At 44.4% G+C, this 14739-nt stretch overlaps 1 protein-coding gene across 1 annotated transcript; it reads right to left on the bottom strand.

Annotated features, from left to right (window-relative positions):
• Positions 1-4212: 4212 nt before the first annotated feature.
• Positions 4213-11445, bottom strand: si:dkey-234i14.6. The gene is made up of 5 exons (XM_047034411.1): positions 10641-11445; positions 8900-9076; positions 6885-7094; positions 5434-5647; positions 4213-5144 (listed from the first exon to the last, which is right to left on the bottom strand). Exons 1-5 carry the CDS (start codon positions 11124-11126, stop codon positions 4966-4968), a joined length of 1266 nt encoding a protein of 421 aa, XP_046890367.1. The 5' UTR covers positions 11127-11445; the 3' UTR covers positions 4213-4965.
• Positions 11446-14739: the final 3294 nt, after the last annotated feature.

The raw sequence follows: 14739 nt of genomic DNA, 5'->3' as shown, positions 1-14739 counted from the left end.
CATCGCTTTAGTGAAAAGATTCACAGTGTTATTATAGAGTACTGAGCTGTCTGAACCCACTGAGCATCCAGAGGAGGGTCGGTTTCTGGGGCATCTGGAGACGTGGAGTGACGATGTCACATCCTGAGAGGCTGTCACCTTCTGGGAGGTTCCCAGAGGAGGGAGGAGAAGTGGAAGGAGTAAACGTTTAACTGACTCCTCTGTGAAGCTGTAAATGAGCTCTGAGGTGAACAACTTCAATGGCTGTTCCCCAGTCCTCAGACTTCCGGACAGGACCGTGTCTGAGACGCCTCTCTCAGGTGGGCTCGTGTCTGCTGGTAGTGTGTCCATGTCATCCGACATCGCAACTAGCAGCTGATCAACAAGGTCGCGTGAGAGGTCACTAATCCTGCCCTCGGAACTTAGTTGTTCCAGTCTCTGGAGAGCTGTGTTGGGACCATCTCCAGGAGATGTGGCTACCTGTATATATTTTGGGTCCACGTGGTCTAGAATGATGTTTACCACATCTGACACACTGGGTGACAGAGCTGGCTTTCTTTCGATACTTGAATCAATAATGGTGCTTCTGACTATCGGGCTGGCAATGACAGGGACATTTTTGGGGATGGGGGTTCCTGGGAGGGAGAAGGACATGCCCTCCAGCACCTTCTCTGATCCCGATACAACCGTTCCTGGGGGCTCCTCATCAAAACCCTTGATACCTTCTAGGCTTTTCAACATGGCTCCCACCGTCCTTTGAAGCTGGAAGAGCTCCTCAGAGTTCTCCATCTCCTCAGATTTGGAAATCTCTTGCTGAAGACAAACACTTGACTGGGCCTCAGAAAAAGACTCAAAGATGGTTCTCTCATCAAGCCCACTGTGGGTGCTAGTAACAAGTTTTTCTTCACACATAAATGTTGGCTTTTCATTCTTAGGCCCTTGGGACAGTTTTTTCTGAAGGTTTTTGTAGAGATTCACAGTGGCAGAAAAAATGTTCTCACTTATACTTGGGTGTCTTATGGTATTGTGACTGGGGCTGGATTCAGTTGCATCCCTCTCTGTGCTTAGTGGCTCTTCAACATCAGCTTGCCCTTGGCCGTCAACAGCCTTACTAGTTTGGGCTATGTCTTTCACATCTGAAACAAAAGATGTGATGATCTCTGAGGCCTCATCATCAATATCGATCTCAGAAGGAGGAAAAGAGTGTGCGGCTGATTTGAAACTCGAAGAATTTCTTAAAAGCACCTCAGTGACCCCATCTTTGACTTTGTTTAGAATGCGCTCAGGTGACAATTTTCCTATGCTGTACAGGTTTGCGTTTGGGGAGGATCCAGGTGAGTCCAGTTGGATTTCAGACCATGATGAAGCGATGGTCAGCTTTTCAAGATGACTTATGAGTTGTTCCATATACGGCCTCTGTGGATGACTGGACATAGGTGAAGCTCCATCCACTTTTAAAGTAGGACATCCAACCGCTGCAAACTCGGAACGATAAGCATCCAGAATCAGGCTCATTACTTCTTTGGTGCACAGTTCTAGTTCCTCGTCTACAGGGAGCTGCTCTGACACTGTTGAGCTTGGCAGTGTGAAAAAATTCCTCAACCTTGCTTGCATTAAGCCATAAATCATCTTAGCCTCAGAAAGCGTGGACTCCAGTTTGGGAGTTGTTCCATTCTCGAACCACAAGTGCATGGAAACGTCCTCCATGTCACTGACAAAGCACTGGATAATAACTGAGGCTGCCGACTGGGCATGGGCCAGAGAGAGAGTGGACTTTGAGGGAGGAACAGAGCCCCACATATTCATCCGACTGGTAGAAGCACTGGCACAAGTTGAAGATTCTGAAGAGGATGAATCGGCTTGTTTCTTCAGGATCCCACTGACAGTGCTAGAGGCATTCTTCTGGAAGTTTGGGTCAGATAAAACGTCCATAAAAGTGCTGGCCTTCCCTGCTTCTGAGAAAGCTCCCTCTGAGGCCAAAGTTTCCCCTGGTTTCGTACACAGGCACAACCTTTGTAGGCCAACATGGATTACCCTACCCATCTGTTTGATGGCATTCTTGACCGATCGACTGCATCCAGGCACTGGTGAGATACTACCCCAGGTAGAGACCACTGCTGAGATCCTGCTGTTAATGTCTCTGACGATCTCCCCCACCAGCACACTGGTCAGCTCAGGTGGACTGGAGGGTGATGTGGCTCTCAGTGACTGCAGAATAGTTTCCTCAGTCACCCCAAAGAGGGTTCTCAAAGGGTCGTCTGTCTCAGGCCTCTGCATGGCGCTTTGGGGTTGTCTTAAACAAGCAAAAGCAACTTGTCTCTTAATACAGTGCATTTCCAGCGTTACATGGACATTTATTACAAAGTATTATGATTGCAAGTGTGGTCACCAATTTAGTGCACAATTACATGCATTTTCACAAACAGATACACATTTTTGAAACAGTAACACATTTTGGGACCATCTAAAAGCAATGTTGGTTGTTATTTCATACCTTTTGGAGGTTACAGGGTCCTCCAGGTCCTCCTGTTTTAGCACCTCCATGATGGCCGGGACCAGCAGTCGAAACGTTGTCATGGTGATCACTTTCACAATCTCCTGGCAAGCCTTGGACATTTTCTCTCTCGATTCCTTCATTGAATAGTAGACAAGTGATAGGGTGTTTTTGAGTGGCCTCATCAGTTTCATAAATATAGCAGCATTTCTTAGAGTCATTCCACTAAAACAAGGTCGAGATGCACTCACAGGGTTGTGCACGCTTTGCCTAAGGGCCAGCCATTGTCTGAGAGAGAAAAAATGAATAAGTCATTTGCATTTGCTAAAAATGTGAACATGTTGGAGACAAGATATAAAGAAACTGGATCTCACTCGTCTGTGAGGCTCTTCAGGAATTGAATAATCACGGGATAGCAGACATCTTCTGTCTCTGAGGAGTAAGGAGCACTCTGAGCCCTCCCCACACAGGGACCTGAAAGACAACTATCCATTGTCAGACATGACCTTCACTTTATTCATTTGCAAAACCCTAATTTTGAGTCAAACATTTAGATCTATTTCCTCAGCCTGCGGAAATGATACCCATCATTGATATAAGGTAGCTTTTTTCAACCCTGCCCGGCATGTTTAAGATGTTTCCCTCTTCCAACACACCTGATTCAAATGAATGGGCTGTTATCAGGCTGATGACCCATACATTTTAACCAGGTTTATAGGAAGAGGGAAACAAAACATGCAGGGCAGGGGGTCCCAAGAACCAGGTTTGGGAAAGAATGATAAAATCTAGGTATAGCTTGCTATACAAAATACACTTGTCGGCGAGCACAATGTGCAAGTTAACTGACCAGAGACAGAACATGGAAAACCCACCTCCATCCATTTGTGCTCCAGGCATATCCGATGGCTTTTTGGGCTTCATCTTAGCTTGAAAGTAAGCAGACACCAGATGTCAAATAGACTTGGATAATAAGTTGGCTCTGTCAATCAGACCAACCATGTCACCTTACCTTGTCAGGTCAGCCCTATATTTCTGCGTTTATGGGGCCAATGGATCTTTCTTCTTTATATGTGGAGGATTCACCATCCCAAAAAGCGAGAAGACAATCAAATCTCCATGTTATAGTTTTTCTGTTAGGCCATCTCAACGCGTTACATCCAAAAACGTTTGAAGAAGAAATCCTTACCAATCTCCTTTGTTTCCGACATTATTGGAGGTCACAGGAATGTAGTCACAAATCTTCAGTCGTAGTCTAAAAGATGCACTCCCGACAAGTAAGGCCAATTTATAACTCGAATTTACCGCATCTCTGTGACGAATTTAGCATAGCCTATAGCTACGTCAAGTTCACCACGTCATAATAACAAAACTTTTATTGAATGTGTTCTTTTCTTTAGTAACAAAACTTTGACACCTTCGACCTGTAAACTAGCGTCATCATTGTTACATGCAATGGTTAAAGCTGCCATCCACAGTTAATTATAAACACTAAGGCCTATTGCAAACTGGGCGTCATTTTGCTTTTCATACCGTTAGATGGCAGTAGAACGATAACTTGACAGTGAGGTGCATAACCTTCAAAAACAACATCAAACAAACCCTATTTAGCATAACCCTAACTCCCTAATAATCGTATATAATGACCTAGAGTAGACAAACGTTTCAGATGTCCTATATTTAGGACTGTGTGTAATTTATTAAACGAAGAGTATGGTTTACCTGTACATGCCATTATCTCATTCATATCCATTGTTTAATTGATACAACGTCAAAGGCTATAGGCACATACGGTAAACAATTATTACACGTGTCAAGACATAGAGCAATACTGTGTTGTATTCTACACCGTACATCTCAATGTTTACAAAAACTCACTGCACTGAAGGCAACACCACGATAGAAATAACACATTCATGTGATATTTTGAGCTTTTGGTCAAATCCAAACTATCGTCAAAATAGTCACATTTTAAGGTTCCATAATTTTCTTCAGTCCTTATGTGGATAAGATCTATTGTACATTCCATTTACATTTTTGTACTTTCAAACTGTACGGCATCAAAACCAACCCAGAAAACCCCACAAGTAAAACCTTGACAGGTGACATTTTAGATCAGGATCCAAACTAACAATCCTGTTCTAAACACCTCCCTGGTTCCTGTCTCCCTTAAACCAGGGATCTACCAAGGATGGTCATTCAGTCCACCTGTTCATTCACGTTCTCCCAGGACAAAGGAGGCATCTGGGTCCGTGAGGTTCTGTCTTTTCCACCGTTGATAATCTCCATTCAACCATGATGTGACAATACAGTAAAAAATGTGACCATGTGACTGTGACCACAACCACTAGTTTGTTATCTGTGTTCTCCATCTGTCAGGGTATTGAACTGACATCCCTTTACACCTGCATGGTCCTCATCCAATCCAGCCCACTGAGCGTGGATAGTCCCATGGTAGAAGATATGTTTTTTGGTCTTCCTGCCATCTCATGTTCTCAGTCAAACATAGTGTGGGTCAGGCCAGACAGTCTGAAGGTTTCGGCAACTTGCCTGGAGTGTTGAATCTTGGAGGACAGGGCCTCCAGCATGTCGTTCTGGTCCACAGCTGTGGCAGTGCGGTAGATGAAGGTCCCTAGTGACTCCAGACCCCTCATGCCCAGGTTCACGCCACAGCCTGTAAGGCAGACGAATAGAACGATTGTTTAGTAAGAGCAAAACAGCTAATAGCTAAGCAGAAGTTCCACATGTTACATCCTCAGTCTTCTCCTTCTCATTCATACAAGTGTCTTCAAACCGGGTCAAAACCTCAGAATCAAATCACATTTTATTTGTAATCTCCGAAAAATTATGCACCGGGTGCACATGGTAAAGTAAATAAGTAAAAAAAAAACTGAAAAGATGCCTATCCATATTTTCCTAAGCCGACCCAAACAGATGAACCTGCCTACGCCCCTGGTACACACCTGTGTCAAAGTTGAGCACGCGAGCCGCCTCTCCCTCCACGGTGACGGCCACATTGTCCCCCTCGATGTACGCAGCGCTGACACAGCGGTGGGACAGCTGGACCTCAAACAGACGGCGGCTACACTGCATGCGGTGCAGCGTCAGGTCATTCAGACGGGGCTCAATGTCTGTCTTGTAGGCGTTGAAGGACTGGTGGAAGATATTCTTCATGATCTGCAGGAGGAGGGTGTACAGAAATGACACATTCAATCCGATTGTTTATGAAAAGTGTTATGCTCTGTATGACGTGAAGTTTTGTTTATTTTTGGGGGGTCAATTTTACATGGAAACTATTTCTCAGTTAAATTCAATTGGATTTATTGGTATAAAAGAACAAATGTTCATATTGCTAAAGGAACAGTGGAATTACAGAAATTACTATCTTCTATATGAATCAGGAACAGGAAACAATTTCTCTCTCTCTCTCTCTCTCTCTCTCTCTCTCTCTCTCTCTCTCTCTCTCTCTCTCTCTCTCTCTCTCTCTCTCTCTCTCTGTCAAACACACACACTCAGTCTCTCTCTTTGCTCATCTATGCTCTTCTTAGGCCTTCACTAGCCATCCGTAACCAGGTAACAGGGAGTGTGTGTAGATGTGTGCGTGCAAGCATATGTGTGTGAACAACATACTATGTGTCACACAGTGTGCCCAGCCTTGCTGAGCGTGGGAAGCTGTAAAGGAAAGTGTGTGTCTGGTCTCTTACTCAAGTGTTGATGCCCACGCAAGATGAGATCAGACATCATCCTCCATTAGCCAAGCGGAGGATGTGCAACATTATGTCTATGGCCATGGCTCACCAACTGTGCAAATCTCAAGGTGAAACTGGCAAGTCTCAGCAGAATCTTTAAATGTTTGTCAGCCCTTCTGGGTGCCGGGTAGCAGTCAGGGAACACTGGATCCAGCTGGGAGAATGATTCTCCTCGCACAGATGGCCACGCACACACACACAACCAATGAGGTTCAGCCTCCACCTTCCTCAGGCACACATATACACTTGCGGTCATACACTGTGTAATCAGCCAAGATACACAATGGTGTAGTTGGAGGCCATTTGCTGAATGAAAGGTAAGGAGTAAGTAGGTGTGAAATTCAGTCATGTGCTATTATTAGCCCTCTTTCCACTGCATTAAGATGGACATGCCAAGAGCAGTAGCCTGACCAAGCAGAGATGAGGCCATCTCCTGTGCTACGTGGGAGAGCATGAAACACAATGTGATCTCAACATTAAATGAACTACTGAACCGTGTATACTTTCGATGACTATATTTCTGTACACCTATGTCCCAATGTGTCGTCAAGGAATCTTGGTGAATGCCTGACGTGTGAGAGATGCATGCACTGTGTCAGACAGGCTTCACAGGCACTGTGTCAGACAGGCATCACAGGCACTGTGGGGCGGCTGGGAGCCCTTACAGAGGAGTTGACGGTGTGTCGGAGGAAGCGGACCATTTTGGTATCGTTGGCGGGGCACACCAGGGCCATGTAGCGATGGCGGAAAGTTCCGTAGATCTTCAAGTGAAAACCTGGCTTGGTTGCAGGGGTCTTCTGCTCTCTTAGAGCCTCAACGCCGTATGCAGACAGATCAAAATACAGACTGTGCGCCCGAATCTCTGGGGTAGGTACCTTGGGAAAGAGAGAGAGAGAGAGGGGGGGGGGGGGAAGAGAGAGGGAGAGAGAGAGACTGATTAGCAACATTAGCAAAGAAATCGATTATGCATTCTTAATATCAACATTAGAACAATATTACTTCATTTAACGACAGAAGGGAGTGGTAGATATGATCCCTTGATTAAGTGATACAGGAGATGAGCTACCGAACCTCTCTCACCTCTCTCGCTCTCCAGTTTCTTTCCACACCTCTTTCCAACTTTCCCCTCTATGTTCTCACACATATTGATCTCTTTGTTTGTCTCCTCTATCCTGTCTTGGTTGGTCACTGTCTGTCAGGTTCCCTTAAGAATATAAAACAAACCCAATGCAGGAATTGTCCAGGTTAAGTCTCTTTACTTGAGACTGTATGCAGTTTAAATAGTCCTGTATATAATTTACATAGCAAACATCCCTGTGCCTCCTTCCCTCAAATAAGAATTGATCCTCTGCCACATTAATTAGATGAACTAGATGTGATCACACTGTGATGATAGCTACCAGGTCGGGGGAGGAGTGAAACTAACCATGTGGTATCCTGTTGGGCAAATTCAATTAATAAGGGAAATGACCAGAGACAGAAAGGGCCGGTAGCACCAGGCTCCAGGCCTCTAAAGACAACGTATGAATAAAACTGTCTCCTAGTCATCTGAGGAGAACCTAAATAGATATAAATAAACCCCACTTTTCTTTTTTTCCCTCCCTCTCTCTCTCTCTCTCTCTCTCTCTCTCTCTCTCTCTCTCTCTCTCTCTCTCTCTCTCCCTGTCTCTCTCTCTTTCTCTCTCTCTACCTTCTCTGTCAGAGTGGAGTAATTCCTCCCAGTCAAAATCAGTTACAATGAAAAAAAGGAAAAAAACACAATGATTTTTTCATGATTTAGTGTTAACAATGTTATTACATTGTCACACACAGCCATGTTTAACAGAACATCAAATAAACAGTCTCTTATCGGTGTTGCTCAGTGGCTGTGAGCTGGACGTGTCATGATTGCTTATGTAAAATGTATCTGTCTGCATCCCGAGGGAACATTTCAGATGTGTTTTTCTGTCTATCGTGTCTGCCTATCTGTCTGTATACCCTTTTCTCCATCCACTGCCTGTCTGTCTTCCTGTCTGTCTGACCATCTAGCTGCCTACTTGCCTACTTGACTGCCTGCCTTATCTATTTGTCTGTCCATCTGTATGTATACCTGTCTGTCTGATCTGTCCATCTGTCAGCCTGTATGCCTACCTCTCAGAAGCAGCCCTGAGGTCAGGCAGGGCAAAAGAGCAGTTGTTTGTTTTCCAACATGTTATTCACTCGTCTTTATCTCCTGTGCACTGTCTCATATCTGCTTCTTCATTATTCCACCATCCTGCTGCCTGCTTTTCTCAGGAACATGACTGAGTCATCAGCACAGCACGTAGTGTGTGTGTGTGTGGACCCTCTGGTTGTCATGACACGTGACCTTGTGTCGATGAGAATTTCAATACGGATGATGTTGTTGTAAAGAGCCTTGGGCCCTCATCCCTCAGGACAGAGAAGTAAAATTGTTGGGCATCGAATTCCAATTTGTGCTAAGCTACTGTGGACCAGTTCAGGTCATTGTTCGCTCAATGACATGCTAGGCTAAATGCGGTTATACTCGTGCTGTAATATCCGGTCTAAACACTGTGTATCTAGAAAGATAATCCTTTTCCCAACAACACACACCAATATGTTGGGTTTCTTTTTAAAGGGCTTTGTGATGAGCTTAGTGATTACATATGTGTGTGCGTGTGTGTGTGTGTGCGTTTCAAACCTGTCTTTGGTCCAGTCTCTCGATGGTGGCATTAGCTCCATATGCATGGCAGGACTGTACAGAGTAGTCGGAACTAATGCCCAGCACAGAGCAAGAGTCTCCACAAGACCCATCAGCTACAACAATCACTCGCGGCCAGTCACAACCTGGGATCCGACGCAGGTATTCCTCTGTGAACTTAGAAAAGACGAAAAACAGAGAGTGAGATGGATAGACGGAGGCAGAGAAATAGAGACAGAGACAGAGAGAGAGAGAACATGAAACACTTCTGGTACAGAGGGAGTTTCTTCAAAATGGCCGCCTTTCCACCTCGGCACCATTGTGTTGATAACATACCGAGTGATTTATTGCTGTGTGTTAGGAAGGAAGCTGTGTATGTCATTGCCCTCTATAAAACACTACTATCTTCACAGTGACCTTAGCAATGTAAAGACTGTAATGGAGGCAAGCATAGAGAGTGAGAGAGAGAGAGAGAGAGAGAGAGAGAGAGAGAGAGAGAGAGAGAGAGAGAGAGAGAGAGAGAGAGACAGACAGACAGACAGACATACATAGATACATAGATACATAGATAGTTAGTAAAGAGGGCAGGAAGAGAGAACGAGGTAAGATAAACTGTGTGCAGTAAGGCAGAGGACACCAGACTTCAAACTATGAAAAATATATAGGCAGAAACATCTGGAGGCTATAAGTGTGCTTAATCCATTTAGACTGCAGAGAACATGTGCTTTCACAGATCACACATCTCTGGCAAGCAGAGAGGAATAACTCAATTGTCAGAGACAGTCCTCTGAAATGAAAAGGTTTGGTCGATGTTAGGCCTCTTAATCAGCCGGATGTTATATCTGATGAAAGGTATCCTTGATGTAAGTCAGGATGGCAGATAGAGGTTCTACACAGCTACAGGCACTGGTCATCACTGGAGGACAGCTATGCTGGCAAGGCCAGACAGGCCAGAGCGAAACTCCTTCCATTCATTCACCTACTGTGAGTCTTTGTCAGGATATTTTTTGATCCACCTGACACTTGTGTTCTTGTAACCCACACCCAACCCTTCTTTCTATGCTTCTTTATCACCTGTCGTGGCACCTTGCAAACAATCTGCTGCAGCTGTGGTAATTGAGCCATGACCCAAAGGACACATCCATCAAACTTGTCTCAGTCTGGATACACCATCAGTTGATTCATGCATCATGAATCCATCTGTTTATCATATATTTCATCACCCTTTCCCATTGAAGGGTGAACCGATGAACCTATGGCAAGTCATATCTATAGTCAGGTTACAGAATATTGCCACAAAGAACACCAGAATGAGACGGAAATAAACCGTAAGGAAATCTGTAGCGTTCATTGAGAAAATGATTATTTACAAAGAAATGTAACGTGCATCTTTCCTGTTTCCAGTGTTACAGAGCCTGGAGAAGTGTTCCTTTCTCGCTGGTCTCCCGGAAAGTTCACCCGAAAGACAGTCAAACACATCAACAGATCCCTGTGACTGAAATGGGAGATTTACCACTTATCAGCTTGCACTCGCATTGACTCTCTCACTAGAACACTCTTGAACACACACACTAAAGTTAGACGCATTTTCATGCTGAGTTTATAATCCACTATTTTACGAGAACAATAATGTTGACAACACCTTAAGTTGCCAGTTCACCATCTTGCAGACCTTAACAACAAAATTCACAATTGTACTTGTGTCAATCATATATGATTATGGTTTTATTTGCCAGGCTACCTTGGTTCCCAGATGCACCTTGATTTCCACCTTCTGTTTTTTCTGTTCCAAGATGCTCAGCAAGTACTCCTGAAACACTCCTATTTTGGTGAAGAAGTGTTCGTTGTGCCAGCACCCCTCCATGTTGTCAAAGTCTACACCGAGTCCCAGTAGGAACTTCACACTTCTTGGGTCGAGGGCGATCTGCTGGGGCCGGCAGAGCAGAGCCGTCCGGTACCTCTCATCCAGTACAGTCAGCTTCAGCACCTTGCCCGAGCGAACAGCGACCAACGCAGCTGTCAATCCCACGGGCCCTGAGCCAACGATCAGAACCGATATCCTGGCCCGCCACTGCCTAATCCCATCCACGCTAACTTTCACCACCACATAAATGACCACAGCCACCAAAGTGCTGAGCGCTGTGTCGTACGCTACAGCACGGTACTTTTCCTCTGCGCTTTCGTTGATTCCGTTGATTCCAGCGTTTTCCGTCTGAAACCGGTCCATACTGCAGCTCAAAATGTATAATGAAAAGATGAAAAGTGCAAATGAGATAAATCAGGCTTTCATGCGCTAGCACGCTGTCTCGCCCTGGCCACAGCTCAAAGAGTACCACCCATCTGCTGCTCACCGCGCTATTCAAACGCCTATCAGCTGCTGCCGAGCAGATGCGACCCCACACAAGTTAAACAGCACATCACAATTATTTTATAATTTTCCACCGAAATACAACAAATGCCTTATTGAAAGTGTGGCCGTTGATTTTTATGTTGGACAATCCGCTGTTACGGCTTAGTATTGTTATTAAAAAAAAAATCTTCGCAAGAACACGGACACTGAAGGGGTGCGGGGGGCCTACAAGGCAAGCTGCAATTTTATAGTAGGCGTGGACTGACATTGTTTTCAATAATTATAACTGTTAAACCAGATGTATCTATTAAAAACATGTTTTTCTGAATCAGTTTAAGTGATGTTGGATTCCATATAGAAACAGTAACCTGATATGAGCAGATGTCTTTACCAGTGCACTACAGGAGCTGAACAGTAAGCCACAGTTTTACTCCCAGGAAATATTGATCAACTGTATCTAAAAGCAGAGGTCGACGAGCGCTAGTTTAATTTCTATCTCCCCCCCTCCCCCTGCCTCTCTGTCTCAGGGGCATGGTCAGCTGCACAGCAGACAGGGGCAGAGTTGGAGAATCTGCAGCTGGGGTTACTGGTGAGGACTGATCCGCCTATTCAGAGGCTTATATGCTGAAAATGGAAAATGCAGATTCACGCAGTGAGCATGTCTGTCATGTAAATCACACTGCATCACCACCACTCCTGTCCTCTCCTTTCATCATCTCTTTAAATGTCTTCTCTTCTACTCTCCTAACCATTTGTGTTCTCCCACTTCCAGTCCTAGAAACAGGCAAGCCTGCAGACTGGAGAGATCACTATGTTCACAGGGTGATGGCTTTTTCAAGAATATAGTAGGCTGTTATAGGCAGGAATGTCATTATGTTACAGCAAAAAAAATACAAAAAATAATAAGAGCTTGACAGAAATGACTATTGTGCAGCTGTTGGTAAACCCACCCTGTTCTGGATCACTAATTACTTCATAGTCCTTCCCACATGGAATTGGACAATCTTCTGTGTTCGCCATCTCCTTTCTAGTGGTTCATTCATCCATTCAAATGAATAATGAGCATTCATGAATGAATTCATGAATAATGAATAATGACCAGTCAAATGAATAATGAGATCGGTGGGAGCGTTGCTGACAGGAATGTGGCATTGTGGCTGATGATGTAATCGTGCAGGCTGTGGAAAGGTGGTGAGAGAGCAGGCTGGTGAGCAATAAATCAACAAGATTCAAAAACAACGGTCATAATACACACTGTTATTATGCATAGGATTTTTTGAGCGTGTGCCTGTGCATGAGTGTTAATGTGAGTGTATCAGAGTGACATGAGAAAGAGACAGAAACAGAGACAGAAAAAGAGGTATTTGGGTAACATACAATGAAAGGTGTCAGACTCCTAGACCACTATGTCTGATCAGAAACTATGTACAGAGTGAAGCAATTCAGGGTGTGTTCTATTCACAATGTTGATCCAGTAACAGCAACATTTATCAAACAATCATCAAGTATATGTGGACAGTGGACACCTGTACTAGCCCGAGAAACTGTTACGGTAGGTGGCAGCTGCACTGTTTATTTGACTTTTCTATCAATCTTTTTACTGTAGTACATTATCTCGTAGTTGTTTGCCTCACCAGTTTGATGACGTTCTCATTGGCAAAATTAGTATATTTCTGTCATAGCATTGACATTTCAATTGAATATAACAGAAAGATAGAAAGAGTGTGAAAAGAGAGAAAGAGAGAAAGAGAGAGAGAAAGAGAGAGTGAGAGAGAGAGAGATAAAGAGAGAGAGAGAGAGAGAGAGAGAGAAAGAGAGAGAGAGAGAAGAGAGAGGAGAGAGAGAGAGAGAGAGAGAGAGAGAGAGAGAGAGAGAGAGAGAGAGAGAGAGAGAGTGAGAGAGAGAGAGAGAGAGAGAGAGAGAGAGAGAGAGAGAGAGAGAAAGCTCAAATGCAATACTAAGTCTTCTCAGGTAATTGGTTTCCACTGCTTCTCAGGTGCCTGGCAACGTGTGGCCAGTCAAAGGTCCTGATTTGTGGCGAAATAGGGCTCTAATTAAAGACAGACCAGTAAAAGGACAGAGACAGCATTGGTTATTAGTGATGTTCGCCCAGGTACACAGTGATGGGCTGAGAAATCCAGTAATGAGCGCCCAATGAGCGCCATGCTCTTTGTCTTGGAGAACAGAAAGAACATGAATAAAAGCACAGTAGCGGCTAATCAGAGATGCTCTCCAAGGGCTCTCGAGCATGATCAAGCATCTTGTGATACATGGAAACTTGCTTGGTTTAAAGCTTCATGTTAACATCCTTAATATGTTGTAAGAATAAGTCTAATTCAGCCATGAGGACTTGGATTTAAATCTAATAATGATACTGAGAGGATGTTTGACACGGTCTCGCACAGTCAAACACATACATACTCTACCTTTCTCCGAAACAAAGCACAAAAGAGTCTTTCACAACCTAGCCCAGATCTTATGGACACCAATAGATGTGTTCAAACTACAAATTGTTAGGGAAATATGACAGGCCTCATTGCAAGCAAGCCTTCAGTCTACCATGGCTATCAGGGAGCAAACATGCTACAAACTGTACATTAGACCAGTGTAGCCAAAATGGTGTTTGTGGCTAAGCTAAAAATAAATGAGTGTAGACCGACCATGTTTTAAGTGCCAGGTACAGTGTGCTTGTGCCGTACATACTTGTTAGGCTCGACAGAGAACAGGGAAATGGCCATGGCCAACAGACTTGGCATTGGTCCAGTGACAAGTGACCCCTGAATTCATTTCAGAATAGTGGATCCAACCACACACAGCTTGACAACTTGACATTGGTCACTGCAGGAGGAATAGAACAGCCTGTGCTCTGAGCAGGAATGCATAACTGCTGGAAACACAGAGGAGCCCTATCAATAGACATATATAAACATATTGGGAATGTGCTATTTTTCACATGATCGGCCCCACATTACCTTATTTGGGAGGAAACCCAACATAATCCCTCCCACACACACACACACACACACAAATCCAGATGCATTCCATTAGATTTAATAATCCAACTGACAATTCCTGCGCCCAGTGTCCATGCCAACCCATCTGACCCCACTGACTATGTGTGCCCCTCTGCCAGTCCTCATTAACATATGTTACCCTGCCCCCACTATTGTCCTTGGCCATGCACATTAGGCACATTAGTCTAGTTTGGTGGGGCAGTAGTGCCAGGCCCCCTGCACATGGGCTTGAGCACGCGATGGGAATGCTGGTGCCAGGGGAACAGGAGAGGCTCATCCCTGCTAATGATGGTTTATTACAACCATGAAGCAATCAACATATGGCTTTAACAACAGCTTGCAAATTAACTGTCACCCTTGAATTCATTTATCTTCCTCAGTGTCCTTCATCAAATGTCTCGAGATGATCAATTGCAATATGTCAAAGCACTTTCCTGTTCTTTCAGAAAATTTACTATTTGTATTCCAGTAAGATA

Source organism: Hypomesus transpacificus, chromosome 14, assembly GCF_021917145.1.
Source record: "Hypomesus transpacificus isolate Combined female chromosome 14, fHypTra1, whole genome shotgun sequence".
In the NCBI taxonomy this organism is placed as follows: Eukaryota; Metazoa; Chordata; class Actinopteri; order Osmeriformes; family Osmeridae; genus Hypomesus; species Hypomesus transpacificus.
Note: the sequence above shows the minus strand (reverse complement) of the source record. Positions and strands in the feature narration are given on the sequence as shown.